Source organism: Equus przewalskii, chromosome 3, assembly GCF_037783145.1.
Source record: "Equus przewalskii isolate Varuska chromosome 3, EquPr2, whole genome shotgun sequence".
Classification (NCBI taxonomy): Eukaryota; Metazoa; Chordata; class Mammalia; order Perissodactyla; family Equidae; genus Equus; species Equus przewalskii.
In genome coordinates, this window is record NC_091833.1 from 65,817,622 (window position 1) to 65,838,374 (window position 20,753).

A 20,753-nucleotide genomic window follows, 5' to 3' on the forward strand; every position below is an offset into this window, starting at 1 on the left:
CCTAAAAATAAAAATAAAACTATAAGACTCTTAAGGAAAAACATAGGTAAACATTTTGGTATTGAATTTGGCAATGATTTCTTATATGACACTAAAAGCACAACAACCAAATTACAAATAGAGAAACTAGACTTCATCAAAACTTAAAACCTTTGTTCTATAAAGGACATCATCAAGAGAGGGAAAAGATAAGCTGCATAATTGAAGAGATATTTACAAATCGTATATCTCATAAGGGATGCATATCCAAAACATATTTTGAAAAGCTCTTATAATTGAATAATAAGAAGAAAAATGATCCAATTACAAAATTAACAAAGGTTATGAATAGACATTTCTCCAAGAAAGATATACAAATTTTGAACAAGCATATGCAATGGTGTTTTACATAATAAGATCAGAGATGTGACTCAAACCACAATGAGATATGACTTCACTCCAACTAGCATATGTACAATTAGACAAAATAGCAAGTGTTGGCAAGATTATGGAGAAATTCGAACCATCAGATGTTGCTAGTGGAAATAGAAAATGGTGCAGTCACTTTGGAAAACACTATGCCATACCCTCAAAGGTGAAACATAGAGCTACAATATGACCCAGCAATTCTACTTCTAGGTATATATGCAAGAGAAAGGAAAACGTGTCCAGTCAAAACATTCATGTGGACGTTGGTAAATAATATTATTCATTATAGGCGGAAAATGTGAGTAAAAAATGTTGATCAACTTACAAATGAGTAAACAAAAGATGGGATAGCCATACTATGTAATATTATTTGCCAATAAAAAGGAATTAAGCTCTGACATGTTACAACATGGATGAACCTTGAAAACGTTATGGTAAATGAAGCAGCCAGTCACAAAAGACCATGTATTGTATGATTCCATCAACCGGGAAATGTTCAGAATATGCAAATCTGAAGACAGCAACTAGATGAAAGGTTGAATGAGGCTTGGAGGAGGCAGAGATTAGGGAGCTCTGACTAAAGGGTAAAGGTTTATTTATAGATGATGAAAATGACCTTCAATTGATTGCTGTGGTCATTGCACAGTTCTGTGACTACACTATGAACTATTGAACTGTATACTGTAAGGTTCAAGAAGACTGCAGACACAGTTTCCTCTCACTTGCCACTGTTCTTAACAGTCTTCCAAATACAGTTGACTTACACATACAAGGGCATCGCCACTTAGTAGATGACAGCACTTTTACCCTTAAAACATATACGAAACACATGTACACAAACAAAGTCATCAACCTTTTGCTTTTTACACTTGCTATCCAAATTCTCTGAATGTCCAGGTCATCTATTTACTTTGAGCTGTAGGAGTTATATTTTAACTTCCTGATTGATTTCTCCTTGAATATAAGCCTGAGCAATGGTACAAGAGATCAGCAATTTGAAAGGAAGCATTGTGTTCCACCAAGATGTCTCTGAAATGGATTTCACTTCTGCTGTTGCTACAACTGAGTTGTTACTTTAGCCCTGGGAGTGCTGGAAAGGTGCTGGTGTGGCCCACAGAATACAGCCATTGGATCAATATGAAGACAATCCTGGATGAACTTGTCCAGAGAGGTCATGAAGTGACTGTTCTGACAGCTTCAGCTTCGATTCTTGTGGATCCAAACAAACCATCTGCTATTAAATTTGAGATTTATCCTGCATCTTTAACAAAACATGATTATGAGGTTATATTCAAAAAACTGGTTGATACATGGACACGTCTGCCAAAAGATTCATTTTGGACACATTTTACACTAATGCAAGAAATCATTTGGCAATTTTCTGATAATGCTCTAAAGCTCTGTAACGATGCAGTTTTGAACAAGAAACTTATAAGAAAATTACAAGAATCAAAGTTTGATTTAATTTTTGCAGATGCCGTAGGACTGTGTAGTGAGCTGCTGGCTGAGCTACTGAAAATACCGTTAGTGTACAGTCTCCGCTTCTCTCCAGGCCATACAATTGAAAAGTATAGTGGAGGACTTGCATTCCCACCGTCTTATGTACCTGTTGTTATGTCAGAATTAAGTGATCAAATGACATTCATGGAGAGGGTAAAAAATATGATATATGTGATTTATTTTGACTTTTGGTTCCAAACATTTAATGAGAAGAAGTGGGATCAGTTTTACAGTGAAGTACTAGGTAAGTCATGTTTTTAGGTGGTAGCTTGAAGTCTTAATTCTCCTAGCGCCTTGAAAAGTGAGTTTGTATAAAGTCAGAGGAATTTGTCTTTTATAAGTGAAATGTTGAAAGAAAAGTAGAAAATGATCTCTCAAACTCACAAATATTATGGAAATGCTTAAATTATAGGGTCAGTTAGAATCCCACGGTCCATTCCTAGTACAGGACCCTCCAAGAAATCATAAACTAAAAGTTAAAGCACTGAGGAGTTTGTTAAGCAATTGCAGGTCAATCCTTGCGTATTTGTTTGCTTGTAAGAGGCTTTATTTCATAGAGGTGTTTTCAGTCTGGAGCAATACTGAGTAGAGATTTTTCATATATGCCTTGCTCCCTTCCATGCATTGCCTCCCCTATTATCAACATCCCCCACAGAAGAAGTACGTTTGTTACAGTTGATGAAACGATATTGACACACCGTTATCACCTAAAGTCCATATTTTATATTAGGGTTCTATCTTGGTGATGTACATTCTTGGAGTTTGGACAAAATTATTTTGTCACCTGTCCATCATTAGAATATCACAAACCTAGTTTCACTGCCCTAAAAATGCTCTGTGCTCTGCCTAATCATCCTGCACATCAACTTTACTATATGTTTTTTTCATCTTCAATAAAAGTCATTGGAAATTTTACCAAATATCTTGATCAAAACCGACATATAGAGTGAGGAGCAATATATTTTTAGCAGAACAGTGGGTGGAGCATTGAGAAATTGTTCCCCTTATGTAGTTAGGATTCATTTAAAAAACATTTTCTGCCATATTACCTGAAGGAGTCCTTCACAAATGAAAGACATAATGGCTCTATCTCAAACATGTGAAACTATTATTAGAGATTCTAATGATTACACATTCCTGCACTAAGTACTGACAAAATATCTGCTTCGAAGGCCCAAAATTTTGTCGAAAGGTGGACGTACAAGTGACTAGTCCATATTGTTTAAAAACAATGTCTCTCCATTAAAGATAAAATGAGCCACAATTCATGGTGAACACATCTATTTCCATACTTTATGAAAACTCTCCAGCTATTTTTTGCAAGGACATTTATTTAATATGCAAATAATATTAAGCCACTTACGTGAGCCAAATACCAGAGCGGCCATATTTTCAAAACCTGTGTTTACTTGGAAAATCTAGGATTAAGGGAATAGCTTGCTAAATTGTAGAAACAAGATGGAGCACTTCAGGGAAACATGTCTCCATGGGTATGGTAGGGAGAACTGATTGAGCAGTTGAAATCACTGTTTACATTTGTGTCAATTAACTTTTGCAGCCATACAGAGTAAACAAATGCATGTTTAATTCTTTGGTGTCTTAGGTCTAATAATTGTTTATGTTTGTGAATGCACTGACGTGATGTTAGAGATGAAAGTCTCTTATGCATTGCAGTATATATATAAACAACATATATAAAACATATATATTATATGTAGACACACACATAATACTATTGTGAAACCAGAGAAACTTTTAAACATCTTTGAGTCTGTTATTCCAAGCTCTTTTCAGAAAACTACCTGATATATTCACATTACAAAACACTCATTTCCTTACTTTTATTTGCTTTTTTCCCTTCAGGAAGAGCCACTAAATTATATGAGTTAATGAGGAAAGCTGAAATGTGGCTCGTTCGAACCTATTGGGATTTTGAATTTCCTCGCCCATTCTTACCACATTTTCAATTTATTGGAGGATATCACTGCAAACCTGCCAAATCCCTGCCTAAGGTGACGTACTTCTGTTTGTGTGGTTGGTTTACTTTGCATTCGCAATAGAAATTATTCTGTGTTCTTTATTTAGAATGTTTGATTACAGTGAGAGATATGGGAAGCTGCGTAAAGGGACCTACAAATTGGAAACTCATATATTTCAATACCATTACAAGACTCTGAGTTTCATTATCATTGAAGAATAAAGTATTATCCCTGGAAGGCTTTAGGAATAGGGTCAGTTAAATTAAGGCCTCATTATTCAACACATAGGAAAGTATCAGTCACTCATTCAAAGGTATTCTTGTTTTTGTTTTTTCTGGCTGAAGAAGATTTGCCCTGAGCTAACATCTGCTGCCAATCTTCCCCTTTTTGCATGTGATTTGCCACCACAGCAGGGCCACTGACAACTTGAGTGGTGTAGGTTCGTGCCTGGGAACCATGCCCAGACCACCAGAGTGGAGTGCACCAAACTTAACCACTAGGCCACCACAGCTGACCCTCAAAGAATATTCTTAAAGTGACTAGCATAGTTCAGAGATATGCTGGATATGCAGAGAAGCAGTGTAGACACAATTTTTCTACACAAACACTTAACATTCTACTTGGAAACATAGGATATGAGCATGTAATAACAGCTGTGTAAAAAGTATTATAACAAGGAAAGACCACAGCGCTAAAGGGCATCCAGTGGGCATCATAGAACAACATTGACTCGAATCAGAAAGTATACTCTTTATATTGGAAAGGTTCTGTCATTAATTTCCACAGAGAAAAGAACTAATAATGAATTTCAAAACAGAAGGACTGGAGAAAAACAAAGGATGAATATGCAGTTGTGACAAGATAGCCAGGAAATTTTTGGCTCTTCTACAGTTGTTTTTTGGGTATAAGAGTATACTGAGCCATAAGGAATATTCCAGTTCTGAAAGTAATACGTGGATTTTATAGTGGGAATACAAATCAGAATAATTCAGAAACAATTGCAAGCAAGACGGTGACCAGCTCTCTGCTGCAGAAAGCCTGCTGTATCTCTCCCACTGTGGGCCAGCTGCTCCCTGGAGACCTCAAGGAGGTGATGAGGGCCAATCACTGTCAGTTACAGATAACATATTCGACTAGGGCATCCTTTTTACAATATGCTTTCAGGGCAAAAGGTGTCATACATAAACAAACCAGAAATATGGTCACTCAAGTAATATACATGTATATTTCTGGATTACAAATAGGAATCTTAGGGAGATTTCATGGAAACTCCAAACAGTAGTATCAGACTCACGTGTCTGATGAGTGTGAAATTACTCATCAGCAATTCTTCAGCCTTTAAGGGTGATTTATGGGGAGCTCAGGAAATACTGACAATGGTTAAGGTGAGGTATAAATTATTATAGAGCTGAGAAAAAAATATGTAAAGGCATCCCAATCATAACAAAATTTTCATAGTGCTCATAGTCGGCGAAAGAAAATACTAATGACTAAACTAAAATATTCCTCCAGAAGACCTGCCTGGTATAAACACAAGTGGTTTAGTAGAACTAGAACAATGAAGAATCAAAGGTGAGTCAAGCTCTGCTGTGTGGCCGCCTTCCAAGAATCCATATTAGTAATTAATGACAGTGTAAATGAAGAGACTAGGTATAATACTGTCTAAGAGCATTTCTTCTGCACTACTGTGTACTGGCTCTATTTCACTTCTTTCTTACACACAGGCACAGACACACACACACATATTTGCAAAAATTTACATAATAAGGGAAATTAATCTCAGATCAATTGAATCATTCCAAAGTAACTAAGGGATTAGATCTATTGTAAACAGTCACTAAGTAAAATAGAATGGAGGTTCCTTAAAAAATCAAAAATAGAATTACCATAAGGTCCATCGATTCCACTTCTGGGTATTCATCAAACGCAATTGGCATTAGGATCAAACCGAGATATATGCATACTTATCTTCATAGCAACGCTTTTCACAAGAGCCAAAACGCTGAAGCAACAAAAGTGTTGATCTACAGAAGAATTAATAAACAAAATAATCTATTTACACACAATGGACGATAACTCAGCCTTAAAACTGAAGGAAACTCTAACACGTGCTCCAACATGGCTGAAATTTGCGGACATTATTCTAGGTGAAATGAGGCACTCACGAAATGATAAATACCATATGATTCACTTATATAAATTATCTAGATTCAAATTCATAGAAACAGGAAGTAGAATGATAGTTGCCAGGTCATTATTGCAAAATGGGTATAGTGTCAATTTGCAAGGTGAAGCGTTCTGGAGGTTGGTTACATAGCAATGAGAATGTACATACTACTGAAGTGTACGTTTAGGAATAGTTAAGATGATAAATTTTATGTTATGTATATTTTACCACAATTAAAAATAAACAGGAACTACTCTAGTAATTCCTGATAATTTATGATTTTCTCTGCTTAGTTGTTTGCAGCAATCCTTTCAATACTGTTTGCTATGCTGGTGTTCTTTAGTGATGGAGCAAATTACTTCTTCACAGGAAATGGAAGAGTTTGCCCAGAGCTCCGGAGAAAACGGTATTGTGGTGTTTAGTCTGGGGTCAATGGTCAGCAACATGACAGAAGAAAGAGCCAATGTGATTGCATCAGCCTTTGCCCAGATTCCACAAAAGGTTAGATAAAGTACCTTATAGTGGACAACGATTTAATGTATCTGTTAAATTTTGAAAAGGATCCGATTACATAAATTTCCTTCATGAGAGGTAAACTACAATGTATTATGATAGATTCAACGTATCTCAAAAATGAGTTTAAATGCAAAAGTATACATGGCAGTTGCCAACAGTACAGATGGTGTTTTGATAGACAGATAATTTTGGCATTAACATTTGGATCAGATTGAAATATGTGTAACAGATGGAGTGCAGGTTTGGTATTATAATGACATTGTGATAATATTATGATGATATAATAATGAGAATAATCATATAATAATGGTATCATGATATTATAATGGTAGAATGATGCCATATCATCAAATTTTTCCCTGTCATTTGCTCCTTTTCCGTGCAGGATTCCTGAGGGCACAATACATGCTACAGATATTCTCATAAAGGGGTTAGGGGCTGGACCCTGGCATAGTGGTTAAGTTCGGAGCGATCAGCTTCAGTGGCCCGGGTCCATGGGTTTGGATCCTGGGTACAGACATACACTACTCATCACTCATCAGCCATGATGTGGTAGTGACTGACATACAAAATAGCTGAAGATTGGCACAGATATTGGCTCAGCACTAGTCTTCCTGAGCAAAAAAAAAGAGAAGAAAGAAAGAAAGGAGATAAATTTTAACAGTAACATTAAGCAAGAAGTGATAACAATCTGAAAGGCATCCTGCAGTTTAGGCTTGCCAGGTAACCCAGGCCTCTTTTACTTCCCCTCAATTTCAGAAAACCCTGTTCAATGTGCTCTTCAGGGTGCTATACAAAGGAAGGATGGCCAAGGCTCACCAACCTGCATCCAGCTACCTATCCAGACATGATAATTTAGAGAGAGAAAAAAACACAACAAGAAAAAAAGAAACTGAAAAGCTGCCCTAGTGGACTGGACCCTGCTAAAGTTTGAAAGAGGAAAACACAGAAGGAATGGTGGAGGTGGGTCGGCCCTTAAGGTGACCCTGTGTTTCACAAAATATGGCTCTGCAAGGACCGTGCTCCTAATCCATCTGAATAATAACTTCTCTCACTTGAAGAAGGAGAAGGGGATTTAAAAAGGAATCAATTAGAAGACAGGCTAGCATAGGAAAGGTTGAGATGGTTTCTTGTCAGTAAAATACGGTAGTAAATTATTTCTAATGTATAGAATCTACCTGGAGTCTCTGTGTATTTGTGAACTACTTTTGATTTTCCTAAATGGTATAGCTTTCTGCTTATCACCTATGCTGATTGCTGAGAACTGAAGTTGCTTTAATACTCACTTAGCAAATAGATGTTAACCACTGGTAATTTAGAATCCATCTTATGAGGATTGTTTAGCAATTTCAAAATCTGTAACGAATTTTGGTACTTGACTTGAAAATGGCTTGATATAAGAAACCATATTAATCAATGCTGTCCAAGTTTGGAGTGCATCCTTAAAGTGTTAACAGGCAGTTGACTAAAATTTAGCACCATCATGATATTCAGGTCTTTTCAACAGCTATACTGTTATTTATGAAGTACTAAGAGGCTCTTTTTTTCTACATTTAAAGAATTCTCAAGCCTGGCAATAGTGATAATACTCTGGAGTTTTGCAAAAAACTTACCGCGTGAATTTTTTCTTGGAAGTAGTGATATTGATAATTAGTAATTTCAAAGGAGCTAAATGTACTTACCAAGCAGAAATTATTTGTTATTAAAACTAAATTGTTAATAATAAGAATTACTTTGTTCTTACAATTAGATGATTGCACACAATTCCCATTTGGCAAATCAAAAGATGTAAAACTCTAGTAATATAACTTGCAGAACAAGTGGATATAAGTCACTTCTCCCAACACACAAAAAGAAATAAACAGACTAATATTAAATTTGGAAGCTGAGAGCTAGTATAATAAATAGTTAAAATAAATTAGCAGATTATTCGCAATTTGCAATTTTTTTGCACTAAAATTAAAATGACTGCCTAAAAAATGTTTATGTGCTTGAATTTGTTATTGAAAATCTCATTTGTCTAATCCAAGTGAGAAACATCATGATTGCAATCATAGGTGATTGAATGTAAAATAAGTGCATGGAGGATGAGAATTCCTGTTAGATCAGTGTTTACTGGTTCTCATTACTTAGCATTTCTTTCCCTCATTTCTTCATGTGTCACAATGAACAGGTTTAACTAGAGGCCTCTTAATCTATTTATATTCTGCCATTCTATATCTTACAAGTTTGACTCATGGAATCAGGCATTTTCTTTACTGTAACAGGTTATATGGAGATATGATGGCAAGAAACCAGACACCTTAGGGCCAAATACGCGGCTTTATAAGTGGATTCCCCAGAATGATCTTCTTGGTAAGATTCTGGAAAACGAACATTCAAATAAGAACAACTCCAACCAGATCATAATAGTTCAGCAGGAAAAGAATTTATTCGAAATTTATTATTGAAAATCTGGAAATTAAAAATTAACTGTCTTATATTTATTTCCCAGTCGGAGGGAGAAATGATAAGTGTAACCTTTCCTTCTTCTGATTCTTGTGCCACCACCATCAACTTCCTGCTGTCTTGACATGATACTTCCCAGACTGAGTCACTTCAGTATTTCATTAAGAGAATATATTCTAATATAGCCCCTCCCCGATTTTTTCCTGACCTATTAATTTTTTATCCAGCATGTTCTCTTTCAATCTTGTCCACCCAGCAATCTTGTGTTTATTTTTCACGTCTCAGGTCGTACGCTGATCTTCTCTATAGCCTTCACTTATCTCGACAGCACATTTAGGTGTTTCTTCCTCTAAGCTCTGAAAGACATTTTACTGTAGTTTCATGTGTATAATAATCTGTTATTTAGAATACAATGCCTCTTTCAGTGTCTTATATTGCCCTACTCTCATTTTATTCTAAGAGCTATACTAATAGTTTGCCAAAATGCACCCAATCCTAGGTCATCCAAAAACCAAAGCCTTTCTAACTCATGGTGGAGCCAACGGCATCTATGAGGCGATCTACCATGGGATCCCTATGGTGGGCATTCCTTTGTTTGCGGATCAACCTGATAATGTTGCTCACATGAAGACCAAGGGAGCAGCTGTAAGACTGGACTTCGACACAATGACAAGTTCAGATTTGCTCAACGCATTGAAGACGGTCATAAATGACCCATCGTAAGTATCACAATTTTTAATAAGTAGTATTTATAGATAGATTCTTTTCCCAATGATGAGTATGAGTTTCATCTCAGTTTTAAGAGGCTAATTTTGAAATTATTAACATGATTTAACCATTCTAAAATGTACTTTATTTTCACCCAGACTTACATTTATTTCAAACTTGCTTCTTAACTCCATAGATTTAATAGGTAATGAACTGAGGCAACAATTTTCTCCTCAAATAATGGAAAGCTACATAGGTATTTGTAAGAAGGACACATTTTTTAAAATATGTTAGAACCTGAGCAGGAAAGAATGATGAAGAAAATATCATAAATTCTTTCAACTCAGTAACTAACATCTCTGAAACTGTAAATCTCTTTATCTCAAAAATTTATTTTATTTTTATTGTTTTAGCAGATTTTATAATGAGATATAATTTACATACTATAAAATTCATTAAAATTATAAAATTGAAATATGTGTAGTATGTTTACAGTGCTCTAAATCCATCACAATATTATAAATTCAAGATATTTTTATCACCACAGAAAGAAATGTGACGTTCCTTACAAGTTACTTCCCATTCCCCCCTGCCCAAGTAACCATTAATCAACTTTCTATCTCTGTGGATCAGTCCTTCTGGACATTTCATATGCATGAAATCATACATTATATAGTCTTTTGCCACTGGCTTCATTCAGATAGGCTGATGTTTTTGACCTCCTTCCCTGTTGTAGGTTTATAATTCTGAGTAATATTCTATGATAAGGACATAACATATTTTTATTTACCCATTCATAAGTTCATGGATATTTTGGTTGTTCCACATTTGGCTATTATGAATATTGCTTTATATGATTTTGCGTCAAAATATATAAACATAACACTACGTACAGCAATTCTAAACAGAGTAAATGATTTAAAGACAAAAATTCTCAAAATGGATTTTAAAAAATAACTTTATATACTATTTACAAGTCATGCTTAAATAGAAGAGTACAGGAAAATTGTAAGTACAAAGATAAGAAAAGACCTTTTTAAAAAATAACTATAGAAACATGTAAAGTAAACTAATACCAGACACAGTAGACCAGAAACAATATTAAAATAAAAGATAAATACTTCATAATGATAAATAGGTTAATCCTTCAAAACAACACAAATTACTAATTTGTAACACCTGCTAATAAATCCTCCAAATAAACAAAGTAAAAGTAGACAAAAAGCAAAAATAGGTGGGGAGGGTGTCAAGATGGTGGCATAAGTGGACACTGAACTCATCTCCTCGCACAAATACAACAAAGTTACAACTATTTTTGGAAAAATTACCACTGAGAGAGAACTGAAAACTGCATACAAAGAATGCCCACAACAAGGGACAGTCCTGTTTGAGGTGGAAGCAGCAGAAATTAAAAGTAAAAATAAATCTACCATATGATACAGCTATTCCACCGTTGGGTAATTATCCAATGAATATGAAAACATGAAAGCATAAAGGTATAGGAACCCCTATGTTCATTGCAGCATTATTCACAATAGCCAAGACTTTGAAGCAACTTAGGTGCCCATCAAGGGATGAACGGATAAAGAAGATGTCATAGATATACAGAACGGATTACTAGCCAGCCATAAGAAAAGGTGAATTCTAGCCATTCGTGACAACATGGATAAACCTTGAGGGCATTATGCTAAGTGAAATAACTCAAGGGGAGAAAGTCAAATAATGTATGATCTCACTCATAAGTCCATGATAAAAACAACGACAAACACACACATAGAAACAGCCATTAGATTGCTGGTTACCAGAGGGGAAGTGGGGAGGGAGGAGGGCGAAAGGGGCGATTAGGCATGTGTGTGGTGATGGATTGTAATTAGTCTTTGGGTGGTGAACGTGATGTAATCTACACAGAAATCAAAATATATAATGATGGACGCCTGAAATTTATATAATGTTATAACGAATGTTACCACAATAAAAAAATAGAAAATTTTTAAAGTACACAAATCTATAGTCCGAATAGGATGTTTTTGAAGACTTTTTTCTATAATATTCTAAAAGATTACAAAATAAATAAGTACATAAAATGTTTGAAGAATCTAATTTTAAAAAGCAACCTATTTGATACATACATTATATTATATATATATATATACACATATATATAAAGCGATGGTGAAAACACGTTTTTCAACAGCATATAGAATAATTAATGGTACGGACCATGCATGCTGGGGCAAAACTTAGCCTTACTATTTGAAAATTTTCAACTTATAAAGGGCATATTATCTGGCCAGACAAGAATTAAGTTAGAAATGATGAAAAACAAGAACTAAAGACAATCACTAAATTTTGAATATTAAGCAATACATTTCTAAGTAATTTAGAACCAAAAAAGAAATTATAATCATTCATGCACCATCTTCTCAGCGATTCCCTTCTAGGACATACACAACAGAAATGTATAAATATGCCAACCAAAAGACAATTAAAACAATATTTGTATCAGCATTAGTAGAAATGGCCAAAATATTATTAGCAATCCACATGTCCGTGGATCATTATGAAGAGATAATCGGTGGTATTGTCAGACATTGGATACAATACAGCAATGGAATGCACCAACTGCTGCAGAAAGGACAAAACAAATGAATACTACTATCTGATGTCAATATACAAACCAGAAAAACAAATCTATGATGTTAAAAATAATGATAGCAGTTAATTTGTAGAAAGGATTAGTGAGTGAAAAGGTCCGGAGAATGGGGAGCTTCTAGTAGCTTGTGGTGTCCGATACCGATACGTAGGTGGTAGGTATATTTAATATCCACTTCAGGATGATTTTCTAGCTGATTATGAAATTTTGAGCTCTTCACTTAGGATATATGCGTTTTTCTTCTGTATTTTACAAAATGTATTTAGAAATCTAGAAATCAAATAGAAAAAAATTAAAAATATAGAAGAAATGCCTAGGGCTGCTATTAGGGTGGCAAGGAAAAGGCTCTCTGAGATGTGACAGCGAAGTCAAAGCCTCCATCAGGAGTTAGAAGCAAGCTTTGGGGTGTTGCAGGGAAGAGTGCTCCAGGAGAGGCACAGAAGGGGCAGAAATTGCAAAGGTGCTAAGATGGGAACACAGCTCAACGAACCAATTCCTCTTTGGAAACTTCAAGAGCACCATCCTAAAATGGCATTCATCTGGCTTACAGCCCTTAGAATGGCTCCTATAATTTACCTCTGTTAGAAAGGATTTAACTTTCCCACCTTATGTTCATCTTCAATTTTGAAAATATTAGTCATCAGAAAATCCCAATTTAAAAACCAAACTGCGATGAAGACTCCACTAAAAACACATTTCTGCAATACTATGACATTTATTTTGAAACTTAGGTATGGCACTCCACAAACCTTTCATGGGAATGATATGCTTAAGCAAATGAACGTCCTTTCACTGTTGCTATCTTTGTGTTTCTCCTTTAGATATAAAGACAATGCTATGAAATTATCAAGAATTCAACATGATCAACCAATGAAGCCTTTAGATCGAGCAGTCTTCTGGATCGAGTTTGTCATGCGCCACAAAGGAGCCAAACACCTGCGGCCAGCCTCCCACGACCTCACCTGGTTTCAGTACCACTCTTTGGATGTGACTGGGTTCCTGCTGGCCTGTGTGGCAACCACTGTATTTGTCATCATAAAATGTCTGCTTTGTTGCTGGAAGTTTGCTAAAACAGGAAAGAAGGAAAAAAGGGAGTAATTGTATCTGACTGAAGGTGGGATGCCTCATAGAGGGGACTCCCGCAGTTAATTCCAGCAAGACGTTGTGATGTAAAGATCCCTTCCTCTTAAGACGAAACAACCTTTCAAAATTTAGCTTCTCAGATCAAAATTTGTTTTCAAGTGTTTTGCTACCTGTTTAACAGTTAGAAATATGTCCTCCCAAAGAGAAGAAGAGGCAAAAATTAAACAAAAATAAAACTATATGGGTATATTAACATTTATTATTCTAATACAAAGTTGTGCCAAAAGAAAATTGTTGAACTTAATTGTCTTTCAAACTTTACATACGGACACAAGAGCATTAAGCAGTGTATTCGCAATATCAACATTATTGTGCAAATACTCAGGATATTTTCACTTGATATTGGTGCAGATTTTGTAATTTTATCTTTGGATCAAGAACTACTCAATGGTTAGAACTGCATAAAATGATTCACCCTTCTATTTCCTTTAAGAGACGAATAATGCTGCTTGGCGTTTACTGTGCATCCAGCCTCAGCATCACTCCTTGCCTAAAGACATGGCAAGATGTTTGCCTTCATCCAGTTTAACTCCATATCCAGTGGAAATACATGGATTTAGAAATACAACAACTGCTATCTGCTTCCTATTATACAACTGAGCTATTAGAAAGACTTTGGTTTCACTAGCTTATTCTCCTTACCTCATAGCCCTTTAAAAAGTTTCACCTGGTTGCTTTAACTGTCATTTTAGCCTTTGATAGAAGATGCAAGGTCCCGATTGAAGGTTTGATAATACAGAACCTGTACTCTAAAGGAATTCTGGAATTTTCATTCTCTCCAAATGTATGTGTACATATATCTATAGATATGCATAGATATATTTCTAGATATATGTCCACTCTTCCAAACAAGGCATAACATCACTCAGTTACTTACCGATATGGTGAGCAATTCAATGTGTTTGTTGAAGGCAGTTTGAAACAAGATTCTTATTCTATATAACCACACTAGATCAGCATGCCTCATTCCTTCTCTCTTTCCTCAGAAGCCTATTGTTTCAACAACCTCATTAACCTAACATGGAAACATTAAATCCTTTGGCATGACAAAAAGAGAATACAATCACCAATTTCTTTTAGGCCTAGCCACACTATGACTGATCAGAATCAACAACAAGGCAAAGAATACAAAAATTACGTAACTTTTTGAGAATATGTAAATCAAACCACAAGGTTGCACAAGGCCTTCCTGAAACATACACATCAGGGAATCACTTTAGGACCCAAGCGGACCATGAGACAGATACATACCTATCTTTACTGGTCAAGAAGTCCATCGTCAAAGTCTCACAACAAATATTCTCCAGCATCAGGCAGGAATTTATTTTAAAAACACAGTAAAACTCTGAAGCTAGGAGATCTACAGGAAGAGTTCACCAAAGATATTTCCATACTACTCATCTAGATAATTGACACACTTTTATGGAAATTAAATAGTGCCATGGTAGATAATATTACTAAATCATGCATATAGGCTTAATTTTCCTCAAATCTATCCTGTATCACACGTAACCTGTAAAGGCTGGTAATCATTGTACAGGGAGAAATATCACAAACAACAAACTGAAAACAGTCCAATGTGAAAACAGATTCAGCATGTGAACAGGCAACTCACTAGAGTAAAAATGGTCACTAACATACAAATGATCGCAAAAGGCACTGACTCTGGGAGAATATAAATTCAGACCATAAATCGCCCCCCCCCCCCAAATATATATCAAACAAAAGAATCTGAGAGGACAGAGGCCACCATTTCTGCCAGGGAGGAAGTCATGGCTTTGCAGGCTGAAATGGCCCAGCAAGAGGAGGAGCTGAGCTTCCTGAAGCAGAGGCTGGCCGTGGCTCTTCTGGAGGAGCAAGAGCCACAGCAGCTGGTTGTGGTGTCACCCTGCCCAGGAAGGCCGCTCTGTCCGCAGATGAGATTATATGCAGAGCCGGCAGAAAGTCCTGCCTGCGCTGGCCGTGCCTGGACAGCTGTGCCTGTAGATCGCGTCCATACTGGTCGTGGGCTGTGGTGGGCATGGTGGCAGCTCGTGTAGCCGCCTTGGCCTTGTGGCTATGCGCTAGTAGAAAGGAGCAACCTGGCCCTCCAAGTGCTCCATGAGGAGGCACTGGCATGGCAGCCCAAGGTGTTTTGGGCCAATAGAATGAAGAAAAAAATTGCATAATCATCTCAATAAATACAGAAAAATCATTTGACAAAATCCAATACCTTTCATGATAAAAATTCTCAGTAAACTAGGAATAAAGGGAAACTTCATCAAATGGATAAAAGGCATCTACGAAAAACCCGAATCTATGAAAAACCCTTACAACATTAGACTTAATGGTAAAAGACTAAATGCTTTCTTTCTAAGATGTGGAGCAAGATGAGGAGGTCCACTTTCAAAATTTCTATTCAACATTTTATTGGAGATTCAATGAAGACAATTAGAGAAGAACATAAAAAAGAAATCCACATTGGAAAGGAAGGGGTAAAACTATCAGCAGATCACGTGATCTCACATAGAGAAAAATCGTTGGAAACTCACTAGAAAATATACAATTGCAATGAACAATCGAAAATAAAATTAAGAATTTCACTACAATATCTTAAAAAGAGTAAAATACTTAGGAAAAAATTTAACAAGAAAAGTACAATACTTATACTGTGGAAACTACAGAACATTATGGAAAGATGCTTAAAAATTTCTAAATAAAAGGAAAGACATCTTATATTCACAGATTTAACACAATATTGTTGTAATGACAATTCATTACAAATTAATGTACAGATTCAACACAATCTCTATTAAAATCTCAGCAGACTTCCTTGCATGAATTGATAAATAACCCTAAAATTCATATAGATATTAAAAGGAACTAAAAATAGTCAAACAAGCTTGAACAAAAACTTGATGAGGGGAATTACACTAACTGATTTCAAAGCCAACTACAAACTACAGTAATCAAGAGAGTGTGAAACAGGCATACAGATAAGCATGTAGATCAATAGAATAGATTTTAGAAACCAGAAATATTCTCAGACATGGATGGCCAATTGATTTCTGGCAAGGGAACAGACATTTTCAAATAAATGCTTCTGGAAAAACTGATTATCCACATGTAAAAGAATGAAGTTGGATTGCTTACCTCAAACCATAGGCAAAAATTACTAAAAATGGGTCGAAAACCTAAATGCAAGGGTAGAACTATAAGTTTCTTAAGAAGAAACATAAGGGCAAAACTTTGTGATCTGGGATTTGGCAATGATTTTTCAGTTAATAATTTCTTAGAGTACAAACAACCAACTTAAAATAGAGAAATTTAAAACTTTTGTTCTGATAGAATAAAGTGAAAACACAGCCCACAGAATAGGAGAATATACTTGCAAATCATATATCTCCTAAAGTATTTCTATCCAAAGACTATCAGAAAAAAACTCACAATTAAATAATGGGATGAATAATACAATTTTTAAAGTCAACAAAGGCTCTGAATAGACTTTTCTCTAAAGAAGATATACAAGTGGTCAACAAGCATATGAAAAGGTGCTTAACATCATTAGGTATCTGGCAAAGGTAACTCAAAACCACAGTGAGGTATGACTTCACTTCCACAGGCATGGCTAAAAGACACCAAAGACACAAACAATAACAAGTGGTGGCAAGGATATGGAGAAATTGGAACCATCATACGTTGCTGGCAGGAATGGGAAATGGTGAGACTATGTTGGAAAACAGTATGCCATATCCTTGTAGATCAAATATAGTTACAATATGACCAAATAATTCCATTTCTAGGTATATATGGAAGAGAAAGGAAAATATGTCCGTGAAAACATTTTACATGAATGTTAATAAACAATACTATTCATAAAAGCCAAAAATTGGGAAGAAACCAAATGTTCATCAACTCACGGATGAATAAAGAAAAAGTGGTGTATCCATACTATGGAATATAATTTGGCAATAAAAAGGAACGAAGCCCTGATACGTGTTACAACATGGATGAACCTTTAAAATATGATGCTAAGTGAAAGAGGTCACTCACAGAAGACCACATGTTGCATGAGTCCACCTACAGTAAATGCTCAGGATAGGCACATCTGTAGAAAGAGAAGCTAGATTAATACTTGGCTAGGGCTTGAGACATTCAAATATTAGGGAGTCACATCTAAAGGGCAAGCGTTTTTTGGGGGGAGTGATGAAAATGTTCTTAAATTGATTATCATGGTGGTTGCACAATTCTGCAAACATACTGTGAACTATTGAATTAGACACTTTAAATTCGGCAATTGTATGGTATGTGAATTACATATCAACAAAGTTTGTATAAAAAATAACAAAACAAAAAAATGAAAAATCCCCTTAACCATCATATCCAAGAAATTCTGATTCACTGAGTGATAGCTTTATCTCGATGTCAGGAGTGAAGAAGACTAAAGACAACCCTGCCTCTCAATTGCCATTGTTCTCGTTACTATTCTAAGATATATTCTATAATGCAAGTGACTTGCACATGCAAGATCACTGACTAATAGCTGAATGATAGTGCTTATAATCATAATACAGATAGTAAACACATTTGTATAAACTAGAGGTCACCAGGTCACCTATCTTTTACATTTTCCACTTGCCGTAAAAATGCTCTGACTGTTTATATAATCTATTTTCTTTGAGGTATAGGAGTTATATTTTAACTTCCTGACTGATCTCTCCTTGGATATGAGCATGACCAATGGAAGAAAGGAACAACAATTGAAAAGAAGCATTGCTTTCCACCAGGATGTCTATGGAATGGATTTCAGTTCTGCTGCTGCTACAGCTGAGTTGTTACTTTAGCCCCGGGAGTGCAGGAAAGGTGCTAGTGTGGCCCACAGAACACAGCCATTGGATCAATATGAAGACAATCCTGGATGAACTTGTCCAGAGAGGTCATGAAGTGAGTGTTCTGACATCTTCAGCTTTCATTCTCGTTGATCCCAACAAACCATCTGCTATTAAATTTGGGATTTATCCTACAACTTTAACTAAAGAAGAGTTTGAGGTTTTGATAATGCGACTGATCAATAAATGGACATATGATCTGCCAAAAGTAACATTTTAGACATTTTTTTCACTTTTGCAAGAAATCTTTGAGGAAAGTTCTGATTGTCTGGAAAATATGTGCAAAGATGTCATTTTCAACAGAAAACACAACAAAACTACAAGAATCAAGGTTTGATCTCATTCTCGCAGATGCCATTGGACCCTCTGGTGAGCTGCTGGCTGAGCTACTGAAAATACGTTTGGTGTACAGTCTCTGCTTCTCTCTAGGACATAAAATTGAAAAGTATAGCAGAGGACTTCCACTCCCACCGTCCTATGTACCTGCTGTTATGTCAGAATTAAGTGATCAAATGACATTCATAGAGAGGGTAAAAAATATGATATATGTGCTTTATTTTGACTTTCAGTTCCAAACATTTAATGACAAGAAGTGGGATCAATTTTACAGTGAAGTACTAGCTAAGCCATGTTTTTAGTTGGTGGCTTGCAGTCCTAACTTTCCTAGCGCCTTGTAAGGTGAGTTTGTATAAATATGAACTGTTTTATAAGTGAAACGGTGAAATTAAAATATTAAATCATCTCCCAATTTCACAAATATTATGGAAATGCTTAAATTACAGCATCACTTAGAACTGCATTGTCCATTACTAGTACAGGACACTCTAGGAAGGCAAAAATCACAAACTGAAGCAGCGAAGAGTTCTTTAAGCAATCATATATCCATGACTCTTTTTTTGTTTGTTTTTAATAGGCTTTATTTCATAGAGGAGTTTTAGGTCCACAGCAATATTGAGTAGAGATTTACCGCTAATGCCCTGCCCCTCCTATGCGTTGTTTCCCCTAACATCAACATCCCCTACCAAAGGAGTACATTTGTTACAATTGATGAAACTATATTGACACATCATTATCATCCAAAGTCTGTATTTTATATTGGAGTTCTCTCTTGATGATGTACATTCTGAGTTTAGACAAAGCTGTGATGTCATGCATCCACCATTATAGTATCAAATGGAGTAATTTCATTGCCCTAAAGATCCTCTGTACTCTGCCTATTCATCCTATACATCAATTCTTCTGTAATATTTTTCAACTTCAATAAAAGGCATCATAAATTTCACTAAATTCCTCCATCCAGGTGGACACTGAGAGCAGAGGAGATTACATTTATTAGGGTTATGTAGATTGCGTAGTGCAACCATCTATGGAGCACTGAGGAAGGTCTTTCCCCTTGTATAGTTCAGATTCATTTAAAAGTACACCATTTTGCCATAATACCTGAAATATTCCTTCACAATTGAAAGATATAATGGCTCTATGACAGACAGAAAAATCTATAATTTGAATTTCTAATGACTACACATTCCTCCACTAAGTACTTACAAATCATCTGTCTTAAAGGCCAAAAGTCTTGTTGAAGGGTGAACACACACGTTATTAGTCTATATTTTTAAAAACAGTGATTCTCCATTAAAGATAAAATGAGCCAAAATTAAGGGTTAGCACATCTATTTCCATATGCTATGAAAACTTCGCAGCTTTTTTTTGTAAATATATTTATTTAAATGAAAATATTATGAAGTTCTTAATATAAACCAAGTGTAGGAGTAGCCAAACTCTCAAAAACCTCACAGTTTACTTGGAAAATCTAGGATCAAGGGAACAGCTTGCTAAGTTGTAGAAATTGGAATGAGCTCTCTAGGGAAAGGTGTTTCCATGGGCATGGTAGGGTTCACTGACTGAGCAGCTGAAATCATTGTTTACGTTTGCATTTGTTACTTTTGCAGATTTACAGAGTAAATAAATGTATGCTTAATTCTTCAATGGCTCATGTTTAATAATTGTTTGTGATTTTGAAAGAACTGATGTGATGTTAGAGATGAAGTCTCTTATACTTTCTCATATATATATAAAAACATATATAAAACATGTATAAATATACACACACATACATATGTATATAGATTTATATTTTCACACCACAGACAGTTTTAAACACCAATGGCTGCATTATTCCAAGCTCCTTTCAGAAAATCACCTGGTATATTCACATTACAGTGTTCTCATTTCCTCTACCTGTTTGCTTTTTTTTCCCTTCAGGAAGACCCACTTCATTATCTGAGCTAATGAGTAAAGCTGAAATGTGGCTTACTCGAATCTATTGGGATTTTGAATTTCCTCGCCCACTCTTACCACATTTT

The 20,753-nt window shown here is 35.6% G+C and overlaps 1 protein-coding gene across 3 annotated transcripts; it reads left to right on the forward strand.

The window, feature by feature from the left end:
- The first annotated feature begins 1,362 nt into the window (after positions 1 to 1,362).
- Positions 1,363 to 13,753, forward strand: LOC103542079 (UDP-glucuronosyltransferase 2B31-like). 3 transcript variants are annotated; one of them, XM_070614754.1, is made up of 6 exons: positions 1,363 to 2,152; positions 3,772 to 3,920; positions 6,424 to 6,555; positions 8,838 to 8,925; positions 9,518 to 9,737; positions 13,201 to 13,753. In XM_070614754.1, the coding sequence occupies exons 1-6, from the start codon at positions 1,432 to 1,434 to the stop codon at positions 13,475 to 13,477; spliced, it is 1,587 nt and encodes a 528-aa protein (XP_070470855.1). In that variant the 5' UTR covers positions 1,363 to 1,431; the 3' UTR covers positions 13,478 to 13,753. The 3 variants fall into 3 exon arrangements, 2 of the variants coding, with proteins under 2 accessions (XP_070470855.1, XP_070470856.1); XR_011538714.1 differs by lacking the exon at positions 8,838 to 8,925 and having other exon boundaries at positions 1,368 to 2,152; XM_070614755.1 differs by lacking the exon at positions 6,424 to 6,555 and having other exon boundaries at positions 1,389 to 2,152.
- Positions 13,754 to 20,753: the final 7,000 nt, after the last annotated feature.

What these genes read in the sequence shown, in the direction of transcription:
- LOC103542079 (XM_070614754.1), top strand. Translation starts at nt 1,432, where the DNA reads ATGTCTCTGAAATGGATTTCACTTCTGCTGTTGCTACAACTGAGTTGT. An exon ending in CTGCCAAATCCCTGCCTAAG is followed by an intron (nt 3,921 to 6,423) that starts GTGACGTACTTC and finishes ACTTCTTCACAG; the next exon opens with GAAATGGAAGAGTTTGCCCA. An exon ending in TTGCCCAGATTCCACAAAAG is followed by an intron (nt 6,556 to 8,837) that starts GTTAGATAAAGT and finishes TTACTGTAACAG; the next exon opens with GTTATATGGAGATATGATGG.